The sequence below is a fragment of the Populus trichocarpa genome, chromosome 8, assembly GCF_000002775.5.
Source record: "Populus trichocarpa isolate Nisqually-1 chromosome 8, P.trichocarpa_v4.1, whole genome shotgun sequence".
Taxonomy (NCBI): Eukaryota; Viridiplantae; Streptophyta; class Magnoliopsida; order Malpighiales; family Salicaceae; genus Populus; species Populus trichocarpa.
Genome location: NC_037292.2, coordinates 7,345,115 through 7,357,739, shown reverse-complemented (window position 1 = coordinate 7,357,739; position 12,625 = coordinate 7,345,115). Strand labels below are relative to the sequence as shown.

At 32.0% G+C, this 12,625-nt stretch overlaps 1 protein-coding gene and 1 pseudogene across 1 annotated transcript; one reads left to right on the top strand and one right to left on the bottom strand.

Moving 5' to 3' along the window:
• The first annotated feature begins 344 nt into the window (after positions 1–344).
• On the top strand, positions 345–2,580 carry LOC18101493 (uncharacterized protein At1g26090, chloroplastic-like; annotated as a pseudogene).
• Positions 2,581–3,055: 475 nt separating this feature from the next.
• LOC7483923 (uncharacterized) lies at positions 3,056–11,500 on the bottom strand. Its single transcript, XM_052455102.1, has 8 exons — positions 11,216–11,500; positions 11,036–11,087; positions 10,687–10,883; positions 9,239–9,559; positions 4,661–4,831; positions 4,531–4,579; positions 3,994–4,193; positions 3,056–3,786 (listed from the first exon to the last, which is right to left on the bottom strand). Exons 1-8 carry the CDS (start codon positions 11,366–11,368, stop codon positions 3,460–3,462), a joined length of 1,470 nt encoding a protein of 489 aa, XP_052311062.1. The 5' UTR covers positions 11,369–11,500; the 3' UTR covers positions 3,056–3,459.
• Positions 11,501–12,625: the final 1,125 nt, after the last annotated feature.

Here is a 12,625-nt window from a genome sequence, read left to right as displayed (position 1 = left end):
ATCTTTCTTTTCACTCTTGTATTCACAGTCAGGCCTTGTTAAGAGGCTCTGATACCAATTGTTATAATATCAAAGATCTTGCACAATTTAACTGTGAAAATACACTTTATTCAGTAGTGTTCCTTTGGCTTAAATAGCCATTACAACTTGGAATCAGGGAAAAACAAACCACATCTTCTTAGCCGAAGATTGTGGTAACAGAACAACAGAAAAATTACAAAACAATGACTTAGTCATAGTCAGCACTAACAAACTATACTGACTTGCACTAACAAACTAACTTACTGGCTCCTGAAAGACAGGAGCTTTATTCTAACGAAAACAACTGGTTTCCAACAAAACTTACACAAGATTTGCAAAAGATGGTTTCTTTTTCTTCCTCTCCTTCGCTACTCGCAAACCCAGATTCTGGTTTCTCTCTTTGTAAACGTAGTGGTAAAATCAAGATGCTTAGAAGAACAACAGCTACACCTCTTTCCATTGCTGCTGCTTCTTTGAATGATGATGATAATCAAAATTCTTCAACAAAGTTGCTCACTTTTTTAGGCAAAGGTGGCTCTGGCAAGACCACTTCTGCAGTTTTCGCTGCTCAGGTTCTTCTTTCAATGAATTCTTGTTACCCAACCTAAGAAATGATGTCAATTTGTTTCTGTCTTTTTTGTTGTATCCAACCATTTATGTTTACATTTACACAGAGTTTATCACGGGCTAGAGGTCTGAAATTTAAAGACTTTTATTGATAAAGGAAGGACATTGTGATGGAACTATGGCCTTATGATCTTTGTTCAGAGTTTTTAATAATCTATCAAAGAGACAGTATATTTATGATTTTAAACTGTCTGAACCAAATGCCTACTCATGAGACTGGAATGTAATGAGATTAAATCGAAGTAGTCAGTAGATGAATGACATTTAGGAGACTTTTAAGGAAAATAAACCTTTTTCCAGATGGAAGTTCCTTTTGGCCACTGTTTACTTTTTAAGTTATGTTAATCAACAACAACTTAGATTGATGATAGTTAATACATCATTTTGCCTTAATCGTTTAGGCTGGAGAAGAAGGATAAGCATCTATATTTTCCTTTTCAAATTCTAATTAGTATTAATTATCAAGGAATTAACGACGAGCTTTACTTTCATTAATTATATTATAATGGGAATGTAGAAATTTAAACATTGGTTATTTATTTTGCATTTTTTGTTGATTTTATATGTAACTCGTGCAAGTTATGGTGGTATCTTAATTTTATTTTTTTTGTTTTGTTTTGCCAATTTTCTCCCAGCGTTGTGCAATTTTCCGGGCTTCGGACATGCTTCGTGGTACAGACCCAAGATCCCTCTGCTGAATATCTACTTAACTGTAAAATTGGAACTTCTCCTACCAAGTGCAATGACAACCTTTCGGCTGTTAGGTTGGAAACCACTAAAAGTGTGATTTTTCTCTTCTTTTTTCTTGTTTTATGTAACTTAATTTTTTTTTCATGTAAATGCTCTGGGCACTTTCTGAATTGCTCATGATATCTGCAGGTGCTTCTTGAGCCTCTTGGTCGGCTGAAGCAAGCTGATTCTCGTCTTAAGATGACTCAAGGAGTTCTTGAAGGGGTAGGTATCTAATAGCTCTCAGTGTATGCTTGTGTTGTATCATAGTGATCAAATAGTGCACTTCCCATTGAATGTTTTGTATCTTTCATCATAATATGAAAGGTGGTCGGAGAAGAGCTTGGTGTGCTTCCTGCAATGGATTATATTTCTGCAGTAAATTTACCTGAGGAACTTGGCTGAGAAGACTGATCTTGGAAGATTGGCCGGTCCTTCACTCCTGAGACTTGTTGATGAAGCATTGAGTTTAAGTGGCAGCAAATACAATTTGAACGGAAAAATGAGTACTGAAATATGGGACAGTTTGGAAAGGGTATTGGAGGTAAAGGTGACCCCCCACCTTGCTTCTCCATTTCTACACAAGTCTGATAGGATTTTTTTTGTTTATCATACTGCAGCAAGGATCTTCTGCCTTGTCTGAACCATCTATGTTTGGCTGCTATCTTGTAATGGACCCTAACATTCCAACATCTGTAAATTCTGCATTACGTTATTGGGGCTGTACCCTACAAGCTGGTGTGCAAGTTTCTGGTGCTACTGGAATTTGTTCTTCACATTTGAATGAAGAATCATTGGAAGGAGCCAAGAAAAACTTTTCACCCTTGCCTTTTGCTCTCATTCCACATCTCTCAATAGGTTACCCTCCAGAAAGGAATTCGATCATGCTAAACGCGGTCAGGCAAGATGCAAAAACTCTGTTTTCCGTGCCAGCAAGTCACATCAATATCATGGCACCACCAGTGAAGTTCGACACAGCTAAAAAATCAATTACTCTTTTCATACCAGGTTTTGACAAGTCAGAGATCAAGCTATACCAAGTATGCCCCATTCCTTCAATTTTTCCAAATGTCTTTATCATATTTCTGAAACTTTCTGAATTTGATCTACTCGTATAGTTCAAAACATTTTGCAATTGCAGTTAAAATGGCTGGAAAAAACTCCCCCTTTTGCGGTATTGTAGTTTGGAAGGTCTTTTTGAAATCTTTTATCGCGGCTCAGAAGGTGTTTTCTGAAATCTTTTTGAAATCTGCTATCTTGTAGATTTTTTTTTTCTGGGTTGTAGATTAATTAGCAATTTATCAATTAACTATTAACAGTTAATAAATATATATATAAAAAAAAAACCGACAACACAATAGCTTGCTACTAGTCCTATAGCCGGGGACGTAAGAAATGAAAATATCACTAAAATGAGAAGTTAATAGTATAGAAAAGGATTACATGATAATAATATAGATTATAGATTATAGGATAATTATGCTGTTGTTGTCGCTCTTCCCTCGGTTGCATCGGGGGTGGGCACTTGTTCATCCACATTGCCAAATGGTGTTATTGTAATGAAGGAATTGCTTGATGGTTTTTTCTCAGTAGCCTCGACTTAGGGGTGATTCAATTGACAGGGAGATTAAAAAAAATAACAAAAAAAAAGAGAGAATTTTTTTTTACCTGTGCTATATTTGTTGTTTGCCCAAGCATGTAACACCGTCCATTCATTATGTAAACGAGTTTAAGTGACAAAATATGAGTGACAAACAGTGAGGTAGGAAAAAACAAAGTATATGACCCACTGAACTCTCCTTCAAAGGGACCCCTGTTCCAACTGCTTGAACTTGTACTAGGAGGAAGAGGCCATTAATGGTCTGCACAGAGACTTCCCAGTCAGGGTCAGAGTTGGCTTATCATTGGCTTAGAAGACCTTTTGCAATAAACGTTTTCAGTAACCTCATCAACATGCTCTTATTTTTCAGATTCAACCTTCCATCCAACACACCCAAATGATTGGCCAACAAAGATACTCCGCTAAACAGACCAAAGTCACTCTTGAAAGAATCATTCTACAACAATAACACTTGTCTGTAATTACACAGAAGGATATTGCATTTGATACTCTTGTGTTCTAAGAGCATCACCTTTAGCACTCATAGGTGTAACTATGGCAAGTATTACACAACCACCAAGAACAACAACCAGCATACCCAGGGAATTCACCAAATATGCCTCAGTGGAGTAGGGCGATGTTATGTTGTGCATTTGCAAGAATGTAGCTTTCTCTAGAATTCCTGTGGCAGTAGTGGCAACAGCAAGTGCATATATATAAATCCCGAAGAATACATGCCAGGGAAGTAGAGCAGCTCTACTGTTTATTGAACCACCAGGATACCAAAACGTGTAAAAGCCAGCAGCCCACTGTACAGAGACAAGCAAAATCATAAGAAGTTATAAAAAAAAAAATTATGTCCGGGGTTCTTAACACTCAACAAGAAGAACAAAAAAAAGGCACTGGATATATGCACAAATGGTTGTGCTACTATATATAACTGGTCCAGCATGACCAATGAAGCTATTCAAAAACAAAGAAGGGAGGGAAGGGAGAGAGAGAGAGAGAGCGCAAACCTGAGTACCAAAGAGGAATAAACAAGTTAAGCCCAGCCATGAATGCAGAGTGTAGAAATGATCAACACCCTTCTCACTGTGGAACTTATAAGCAGCCCAGACTCCTATTGTGCTTAAACAAAATGCCATAGATTGCATTGTCAGATGCACTATCTTTCTGAAACTTTTAGTTCCTGATACAGTCTTGTAAGCTAGCATCGCTGCACCAAGCAGAACAAGCTAGCCATGTTACATTTCTCCAACTGCCTATTTTTCCACATTCAAGCAAACAATTCTTACCATTTCTAACTTCTAGAACACCTAAAATCTATCAGCATTTGTTTACGTTCAACAACAACGACAACGATTCAACATAGCCTTATTCCTTCACTAGTTGGGTCGGCATATAGATCCTTTCGCGCCATTCCGTGAGATCCATAAAGAAAGGAGAACATATTCATCCAAATCAAGCTATTTCTACATTAAATATTTACAAGCTATGGAATTGAAATAATTATTCTCAGTAAAAGAAAAAAGTAAATGAGTAAAAGGAATTACCTTCACCATTCAAGAGAACAAGACCAATCACCAGAAGAACAGGATGCACCTGTGAGGAGCAAGGCTATTAGAATACCAAAATTAAGAAGACAATGGCTGATTGAGAATAGAATTTTAGGGTTTTTTTTACATTGAAGATGAGGCTTTTGTTATCAGATGAAAGAGCCAAGCCTCCTCTGAAATGGAAGGTCCAAATTAGAACGAAAGCAGCCACCAACACTCCGATTACTCTCACCATCAGAGTTATAGTCGGAAACCTAATCACCGGAACATCCATTTTTTCTGCAGTCACTTTTTTCGATCATCCAGATTCATAGGATTGGCGGCCCGCTCCATTATTATTTCGATAGCAGCCAGCTGGATTTACTTCTTAGTCCTTAGTGGGTGGGCGGGCGGGTGACTTGACCGTCTAGGGATCTCTTACCAAACCCATCGCTTGGTTGCCGTTCGAAAAGTATTTTTTTTATTTTTAAATATATTAAAATAATTTATTTATTTTTAAAATTTATTTTTAACATCAATACATTAAAAAAAAATTAAAAAATTAATTTTAAATAAAAAAATATATTTTAAATTTTAAAAAAAATCCATTGTAATGCTATGAACACTTGAGATCATTTGGAAACGCGGGCCAACTTGCGTTTTTAAAAAATTCGAAAAATTTTTTTTGCTAAAAATTAATATTTTTTTATATTTTGGATCATTTTGATGTGCTGATCTTAAAAATAATTTTTAAAGAATATCATTTTGATGTATTTCAACATAAAAAACACTTTAAAAAACAATCACAACTACACTCTCAAACAAGATTAATCTAGCCGTTAATGTGAAAGTAATTAAATAACTTTTGTATTGTTCAATTTTTTTTATAACTGAGTCCATCTGATAATCTTTTGTTTGTGAAATGTTGAGATGGAATAGAGCTTTCCGTTAGTTTTTGTTAACAACTTGACGGTTGAGTATGATGGAAAGATCGGTTAATTATTTTCAAGACTAAAAGGATTGAATGTTTTATGTAGTAGAAATACAAGGACTGGTTTATAATTTACTCCAGTATATAAATAATAATCAGCTAAGAGAGAACAAATTGCAATTTTTGGTTCTCGAGTAATTTTTTCTTTGCACGTGATGCTAGGATGTCAAAATTTAGTAAGCATGTAAATAAACGTTCAAATAAAGCCAAAGTAGCGCTTGATGAATCTAATTAACAAATAATAATAAAATGGAAAACTAACGTCAACTAACGTGTGCTCAGAAGTTAAGTTGGTATTGACGGAAGTTAAGTTCTATTTATACGGTAGACATTTAACAACAACTAATGTGTGCTCGGAACTTTTCTGTTATTATATGGTGTAACATTTTATGAAAAGTAGTTTTTAAAAAATTATTTTTTAAATTTTTTTATGTTTATTTATCATTAAAAAAGTTGGTCAGCAAAAAATACTTTCCAATCAAAGAAAAATTTGGCTTAGTTTCCAGAAAAGTGTTTTTCCTTTTATTTTTTGCGGAAAACACTTTCCGGAAGTTGTGAAAAATTTAGAAATGTTATATTATTTGCTGATTATATCAAATTTGGTCCTCAAACTTTTGATTGCTATATATATTTTGTTTTAAATATTTGTTTTTCAATTTCATCTCTTAGAATTTAATTTTTATATTAACTTTTGTTCTTATTTTTATTTTGCTTTTCCCTTATCATATTTTAATTGAAATTTGTTATCTATCAAATTTGTTCCTCATTCTTTTGATTGTTACTTATTTTATTTGAAATAATTTATGAAATTTTTATTATTATTATTTTAATTTCTTCATCTTTTAATTTTTTTTATTTTTTAGATTTGATCTTATTATTTTGATTAATATTTATTTTATTTGAGATAATTTATGAAAATATATTTTTTTTCAATTTCATTCTCATTCAACTTTTTAATTTGTAAGATTTGTTCCTCATTATTTTAATAAACTTGAAAAAAATAAAACATTAATAAGTTATTTTCCAGCTCATTTTTCATGACATAACCAAACACTGGAAAGTGTTTTCCAACTTATTTTCCATTACAATACCAAACATCGAAAAATAATTTACTTTTCTGAAATTCACTTTCCCAGAATTCACTTTCCAAAAGAAAATTACTTTTCAGCAAACAAACGGGGCCTTATATGAAGATTTTAAAATTGACTTTATACTCTTATTTGTAAGTGGTAAGTTTATAATTAGAGAAAATCATGCTGGAAATAATATAATTTAATATATTTTGAGAAGTTATCTTATAAAATTTTTATTCCACATTGAAAAGATAACATCTTCTCATTTTAAAAAATTAAAGTATTTAAACCTAATAAATTTTTAATTTCAAATTAAAAAAACAAGATCTTTTTTTCCGGTGTTTATATAGTGAATTATAATATGGGCTTGTAATCAAATGGAAAAGATGATAGACTTGCGCGTAAAAAATTAGGTTAACCAAGAGGAAAACTTACATTGCCCTTCTTGTACGCAAGACAACGTCTATATTTTTTAAACTTTTTATCTTCAATAATAATTTATTTTTTAGCTCTTAAACTAAAATCATAAATTTTTTAAACTCCTACAAATTATTTTTCTAATAGCTATATTTTTCCGATAGATATTTATTTTCTTTAACAATTATTTTCCTAACAACAATATTTTAAAAGTTGACCGCACTCTTTAATTCTCTATTTAATTTTTTTATGGATGTTATAGACTCTAGACCTATATATAAACAACTGCACTTTCTAAAAAGTATAATCATAATTTTGATTTTGATTGTTGGACTTTCTTATTCTGCTTTGCCTTATTATTTATACTCATCTTAACTATAAATAATCATATATAAACAACTGCAAGTATAATCATACTTATTTTTTTTTGTTTTATCTTTTATTTCTTTTTCCTTTAAAATTCATGTTGGTCTTTCAAAATTTCAGAATTATTTTATTAATTAATAATTTTTCAACTTCGATCCTCTTTTTCTTATTTCTAATTTTTGTTATTAATTTTTCTGTCAAAATTCATTTATTTTAATTCCATTATTGGATCTGTAATTTTGATTTGTAGTGTTTTTAAATATGATTCTTGCTTTTTTTTATTTTGTTTTTGGATTCTTTTGTGAATTTGATTTTTTCTTCAATTTCACTCTTTAGTTCAAGATCATAAGTTGTCCCCTCATTTATTTTTATGTCACATTTGATCCTCATTCTTTTAATTATTATTTTTTTATCCTTTTGTATAATTGATTTTTTTTATTTCACCATTCAATATTTGATTTGATAGAAATTAAACTTCGTGATTTTTTCAAATGGGATGCTTTCAGTTTAGTGACTTGAATCACGAGTTTGAAAAGTTAACATGAGTTGATATTATTTTTTTTCACTTAATTTTTTTTCAATGTCATTCATCAACATTGTTTATTTTGAAAAATGAGTTCCATGATTTTCTTTGGTTTCCTTTCAATCAAGTTATCTCAGTCTTATAACCTGAACAACAGGATTGGCCGGTTAACCCAACCATTTTTTTGGGTTGTTTTTTGACATCTTTCTTTTCATCCTTCAAAACTGAATTCTTTTTTAAAATTAAGCTTTGTTATTTTTCACGTTTTGCTTTTTATTAAGTTATCTTGTTCGCATGATTCAGCTCGCGAGGTTTAGTGGTTTTACTCGGGTTTGTAAGTGTTCTATTTTTTAGGCTTTTTTTTGTTAACTTCTTTTTTCAGCCTTATTCATTTGGATTGTTGAGGATTTGCCATCTTTATTTTTTAAAAAAAAAAAATTTATGAGGTTGGTTCGGGCTCACAACGTGGATTGCGAGTTTAACATGCTAGTTTTGATTGATTATTTTTATCTTTTTATTTTATTTTATTCTTTAACATTATGTTATTTTAAAATTCAACTATGTGAATTTTTTTTCTTTTGACAAACATTTTTTTTCTTATGGTAATCTTTATCATATTTTCTTTTAAAATTTGATATATCTCTTTATTATCATTGCTTTTTTATCGTATAATAAAATTAACATAATTTGTTTTTCTTTAAAACAACCTTGCAGGAACCAAGATTATATTTTTTATGTTGCAAAGAAATCAGCTTCACCACGGGCCACCTGTCCAGTTTGTCCTACATTGAAAGGATGTTATTCATTTATTTATTTTAAGCTCAGCACACACAAGGCTTTTAATATTCTCTTTACTCCACTTTTGCTAACTTAAACACTGAAAGTATCCCAAAATACTTTCGTTGTTTTGCTAGACTTGATTGAACCACCCTCCCCGTAGAATCCAGTCCATTTGAGCCTCGTAGGAAGCCTAATCTTTCGTGGAGGTTTTACAACCCCATCCCTTGTTAGTCAGCAAAAGTTAAAGGATTAGATCATAGACTGTCAGGGAAGAAGAATGAAGTTATAATTCAAAACTCATAAACTAAGAATAATTTACTCTTTGTTATACCGAAATCTAGCAGTTCAGATCGGGCATTTCTGCACTCTATTCCCACAGATCTCTCCCTTTAACCGTCTTCTATCTGTTTGTTTACATGATTTAAATCAAGTGCTCAAATTGTTTCACTCTATTCCAGCAAAAAAGCAGAACAAAAAATTAGAAAAATGATGCAACACATTATCCTCACAATTATTAAAAACATGCTCTTAATCTGCTCTATATACATAATACATCACAAAGCACACAGCATATCATGTCATCAATTTCTTTGATTCAGAATACGTAAGTTCACTTCGAAAACTTTGATACCCGGGAGAGACCGCAGCTAGTATTATAATACCACTCAGTAAAGCCAAGCTCAGTCCTAAACTATTAACAACCATGGATTCTGGACTGTGTTTCGACACGTCTTTCTTTGTTTGCAAGAATGTAATCTTTTCCAGCAGTCCTGTTTCTGCTGTTGCCACGGCTAACCCATATGTGTAGAGACCAAGAAAGATGTGCCATGGTAACACTGTTATCCTCACTGCCCGCATTTCGCCTCGATGCCAAAAGCTCATGAAACCCATCAGCCACTGCACATTGAAACGAGCAGAAAATGTTTATTTCACGATATATAGCCAACTTCTTTTTTACATGGATACAAGCCTTGCAGCCCATGGTCAATGGTCAGATAGTCAACGAGTTGTCCTTAGCAGTAGTGCTGTTAGCAAGTTCGAACGCAGGATATCCTTGTATTTGTGAGGGACTCACTCCCGCTAGATGAGAGGAACATCGATCAACAGATGGCCAAATAACTAATGGTTTTTCCAATACCTGCAAAGGGGTCCTCAATGGTTCCATTGACAACATTTTTGAAGAAATGGAGACAACAACGGCAAACAATCCCTAATCAATTGTTCTTAAGAATCATTGGTCTATTTTTTTTATGCATTATTAATATTTTCTGAGAAAAAACTGGTCAAAACTTGAAACTATTTCCCCAAATTTCAATCCACTTTCAGGTCATGACCTATGATTTTAACGAAAATTAGGAAAAAGTTCAAAGATCACAAGAAAAACACACACCACTAATTTGTTTCTGTTTGCTGTCTTGCTGGGACCATTAAATAAACAAACCTAGAAAGTAAATTAATTGGGCTGCCTTGGAGTCCATAATTATAGTTATTTTTTGATTGAAAATATATTAAAATAATATTTTTTAAAAAATATTATTTTTGACACCACATATTAAAATGATTTTAAAATAAAAAAATAAAATTGAAACAAAAAAAAATTAAAATACATTTTTTAAACGCAAAAACAAAAATCACTCCCTCCTAGCCCTGAAAAAAAGATGATAATTCCACACGTGCTTCTCCCTGAAAGAGCATCCAAATCCAAAAAGGAATTAAACAATGCTTTGTCATTGGTTAGTAAAAGATTAACAATGGTGGTTATATCTGGACTGATAAATAATTGAATCATCAATAATATAGTTGTGTTGCCTTCTCCATTTTAATTAAGAGAATGTACACGTAAGGGTCCACAGTGGCAATGGCATTATCTAGGATGTTACTTGAAAATGATGGCCATGCCCCACCGCATCAAGATCACTAATAATTCATTTCCAAATGAACAAGAAAGCAAAAAACCCAGTAAATATAAATAAACGGCAAACTATAGTAAATACGAGTAAAATAAAACCAGGAGTGAAGAAAACCTGAGCTCCAAACAAGGAAATGCAGATTAAACCCATCCAAGAATGCAAACTGAAGAAATTTGCCACAATCCCATCGTTACCATGAAACTTTGTCCAAATCCCAAAAATCCCACAAGCCAGAGCCAGTCCTTGAAGACACAAATGCACTGATTTCTTGAAACCCCTTGAACCAGGCAACCATTTATGTACCAAAATTGCTGAGATCGCCAAAACAAAGAAAAAGAAAACGGAAACAACAAGAGCAAGAATCAACCTCCATTTTGTAAACCACTACCATGTTATAATAGAGCAAGCTAATTAAGCTACTATCCATGAGTACATTTCTTGGGTTAATTAATGTCAAAATTACCTTCTCCACTGATGAGAATGAAACCATTCACCATTAGCAAGGGATGGAGAACCTGTTTAAAAAAAAAGGAAAAGAAAGAGAACCATAAAATTTAAGTTCAAGAAATGCAGGTTTTTCTTCTTTTTGTTTTTTCTGGTTTTAGTAAAATGTGAGACAGGGGAAAGAGAGGAAAGTACATACAGCGTAAATGAGGTCTTCTTGAGAGGTAGATTGAGGCAGAAAGCTAGACTTGAAAACAAGAGCCCAAGAAATGACTAAAGCTGCTGCTAAAAGACCTGAGATTCTTGCAAAGAGGAGAAGTGGGGCTAGTGAAGGAGAGACTGGGGTTGCCATTTTGGGAGTCTCTGCCGACGCTTGATGTACCAGATCTATAGGGTTACTGACATGCCTTTTTTAGTTCTTTCTTAGGAAAGGCCAAAGGGATGTCTTGCTTGGATTCTCCTCCTGTTTTTTTACAAAATTTGGACATGATACTGGAGAGAGAAAAAAAAACGTTTGAAAGTAATTTGGATTCTCCTCTGTTATGTTGCAATTACTTTTAAAAGTAATTTTTATTTATAAATATATTAAAATAATAATTTTTATTTTTAATATCAACAAATCAAAATAATTTAAAAACAAAACATATAGAGATTAGATAAACTTGTCTTATTTATTTATTTTGTGGGGGAAGGAGGGTTGTTTTATTATTTTTTGTGGTTTGTTTTTTATTGAGTTGCCTCCTATATTTTTTTTCAGTTTAACCCCTATCATTTTTAATATATATAATCTATCAGATTATAAATATTTTTTATTTCAATCCCTAAGATGTTTTAATATTTTAAATTTGGTTTTTATATTGCTAATTTTTTTATTTTGTCTATGATCATTTTTTTTTCAAATTTCTTCCACCGTGTGTTTTTTCCTGGCATTTTGGTCCTCATTAGATCCCAAACCTAGTTTTTTTTAATATCATAAACATACTCTCGAACACGATTTATAGGTAAATGACCGCTCTCAAAAGTCAAATCACGGGAGAGATCCAGTTAACTCAAGATTTTGAACTGATCAGACACTTACATTCGAGTTTGAAATGCAAATGATAAAATTGAAGTCATGAATATTTTTTTTTTCTAATTGATTCTTCGTAACTTGACTATTATAGGAGATATTAGGGCCCCGTTTGTTTGCTGGAAAGTAGTTTCATTTTGGAAAGTGAATTCCGGGGAAAGTATTTTCCGATGTTTGGTAGTGTAATGGAAAATAAGTTGGAAAACAATTTCCAGTGTTTGGTTATGCCATAGAATGAGCTGAAAAATAACTTATTAATGTTTTATTTTTCTCAAGTTTATTAAAATAATGAAGAACAAATCTTACAAATTAAAAAGTTGAATGACAATGAAATTGAAAAAAAATATAATTTCATAAGTTATCTCAAATAAAATAAATAATAATCAAAATAATAGAGATCAAATCTAAAAAATTAAAAAAAAAATGAAGAAATTAAAATAATAATAATTAACATTTCATAAATTGTTTCAAATAAAATAAGTAACAATCAAAAGAATGAGGACCAAATTTGATAGATAAAAAATTTCAATAAAAAAATGA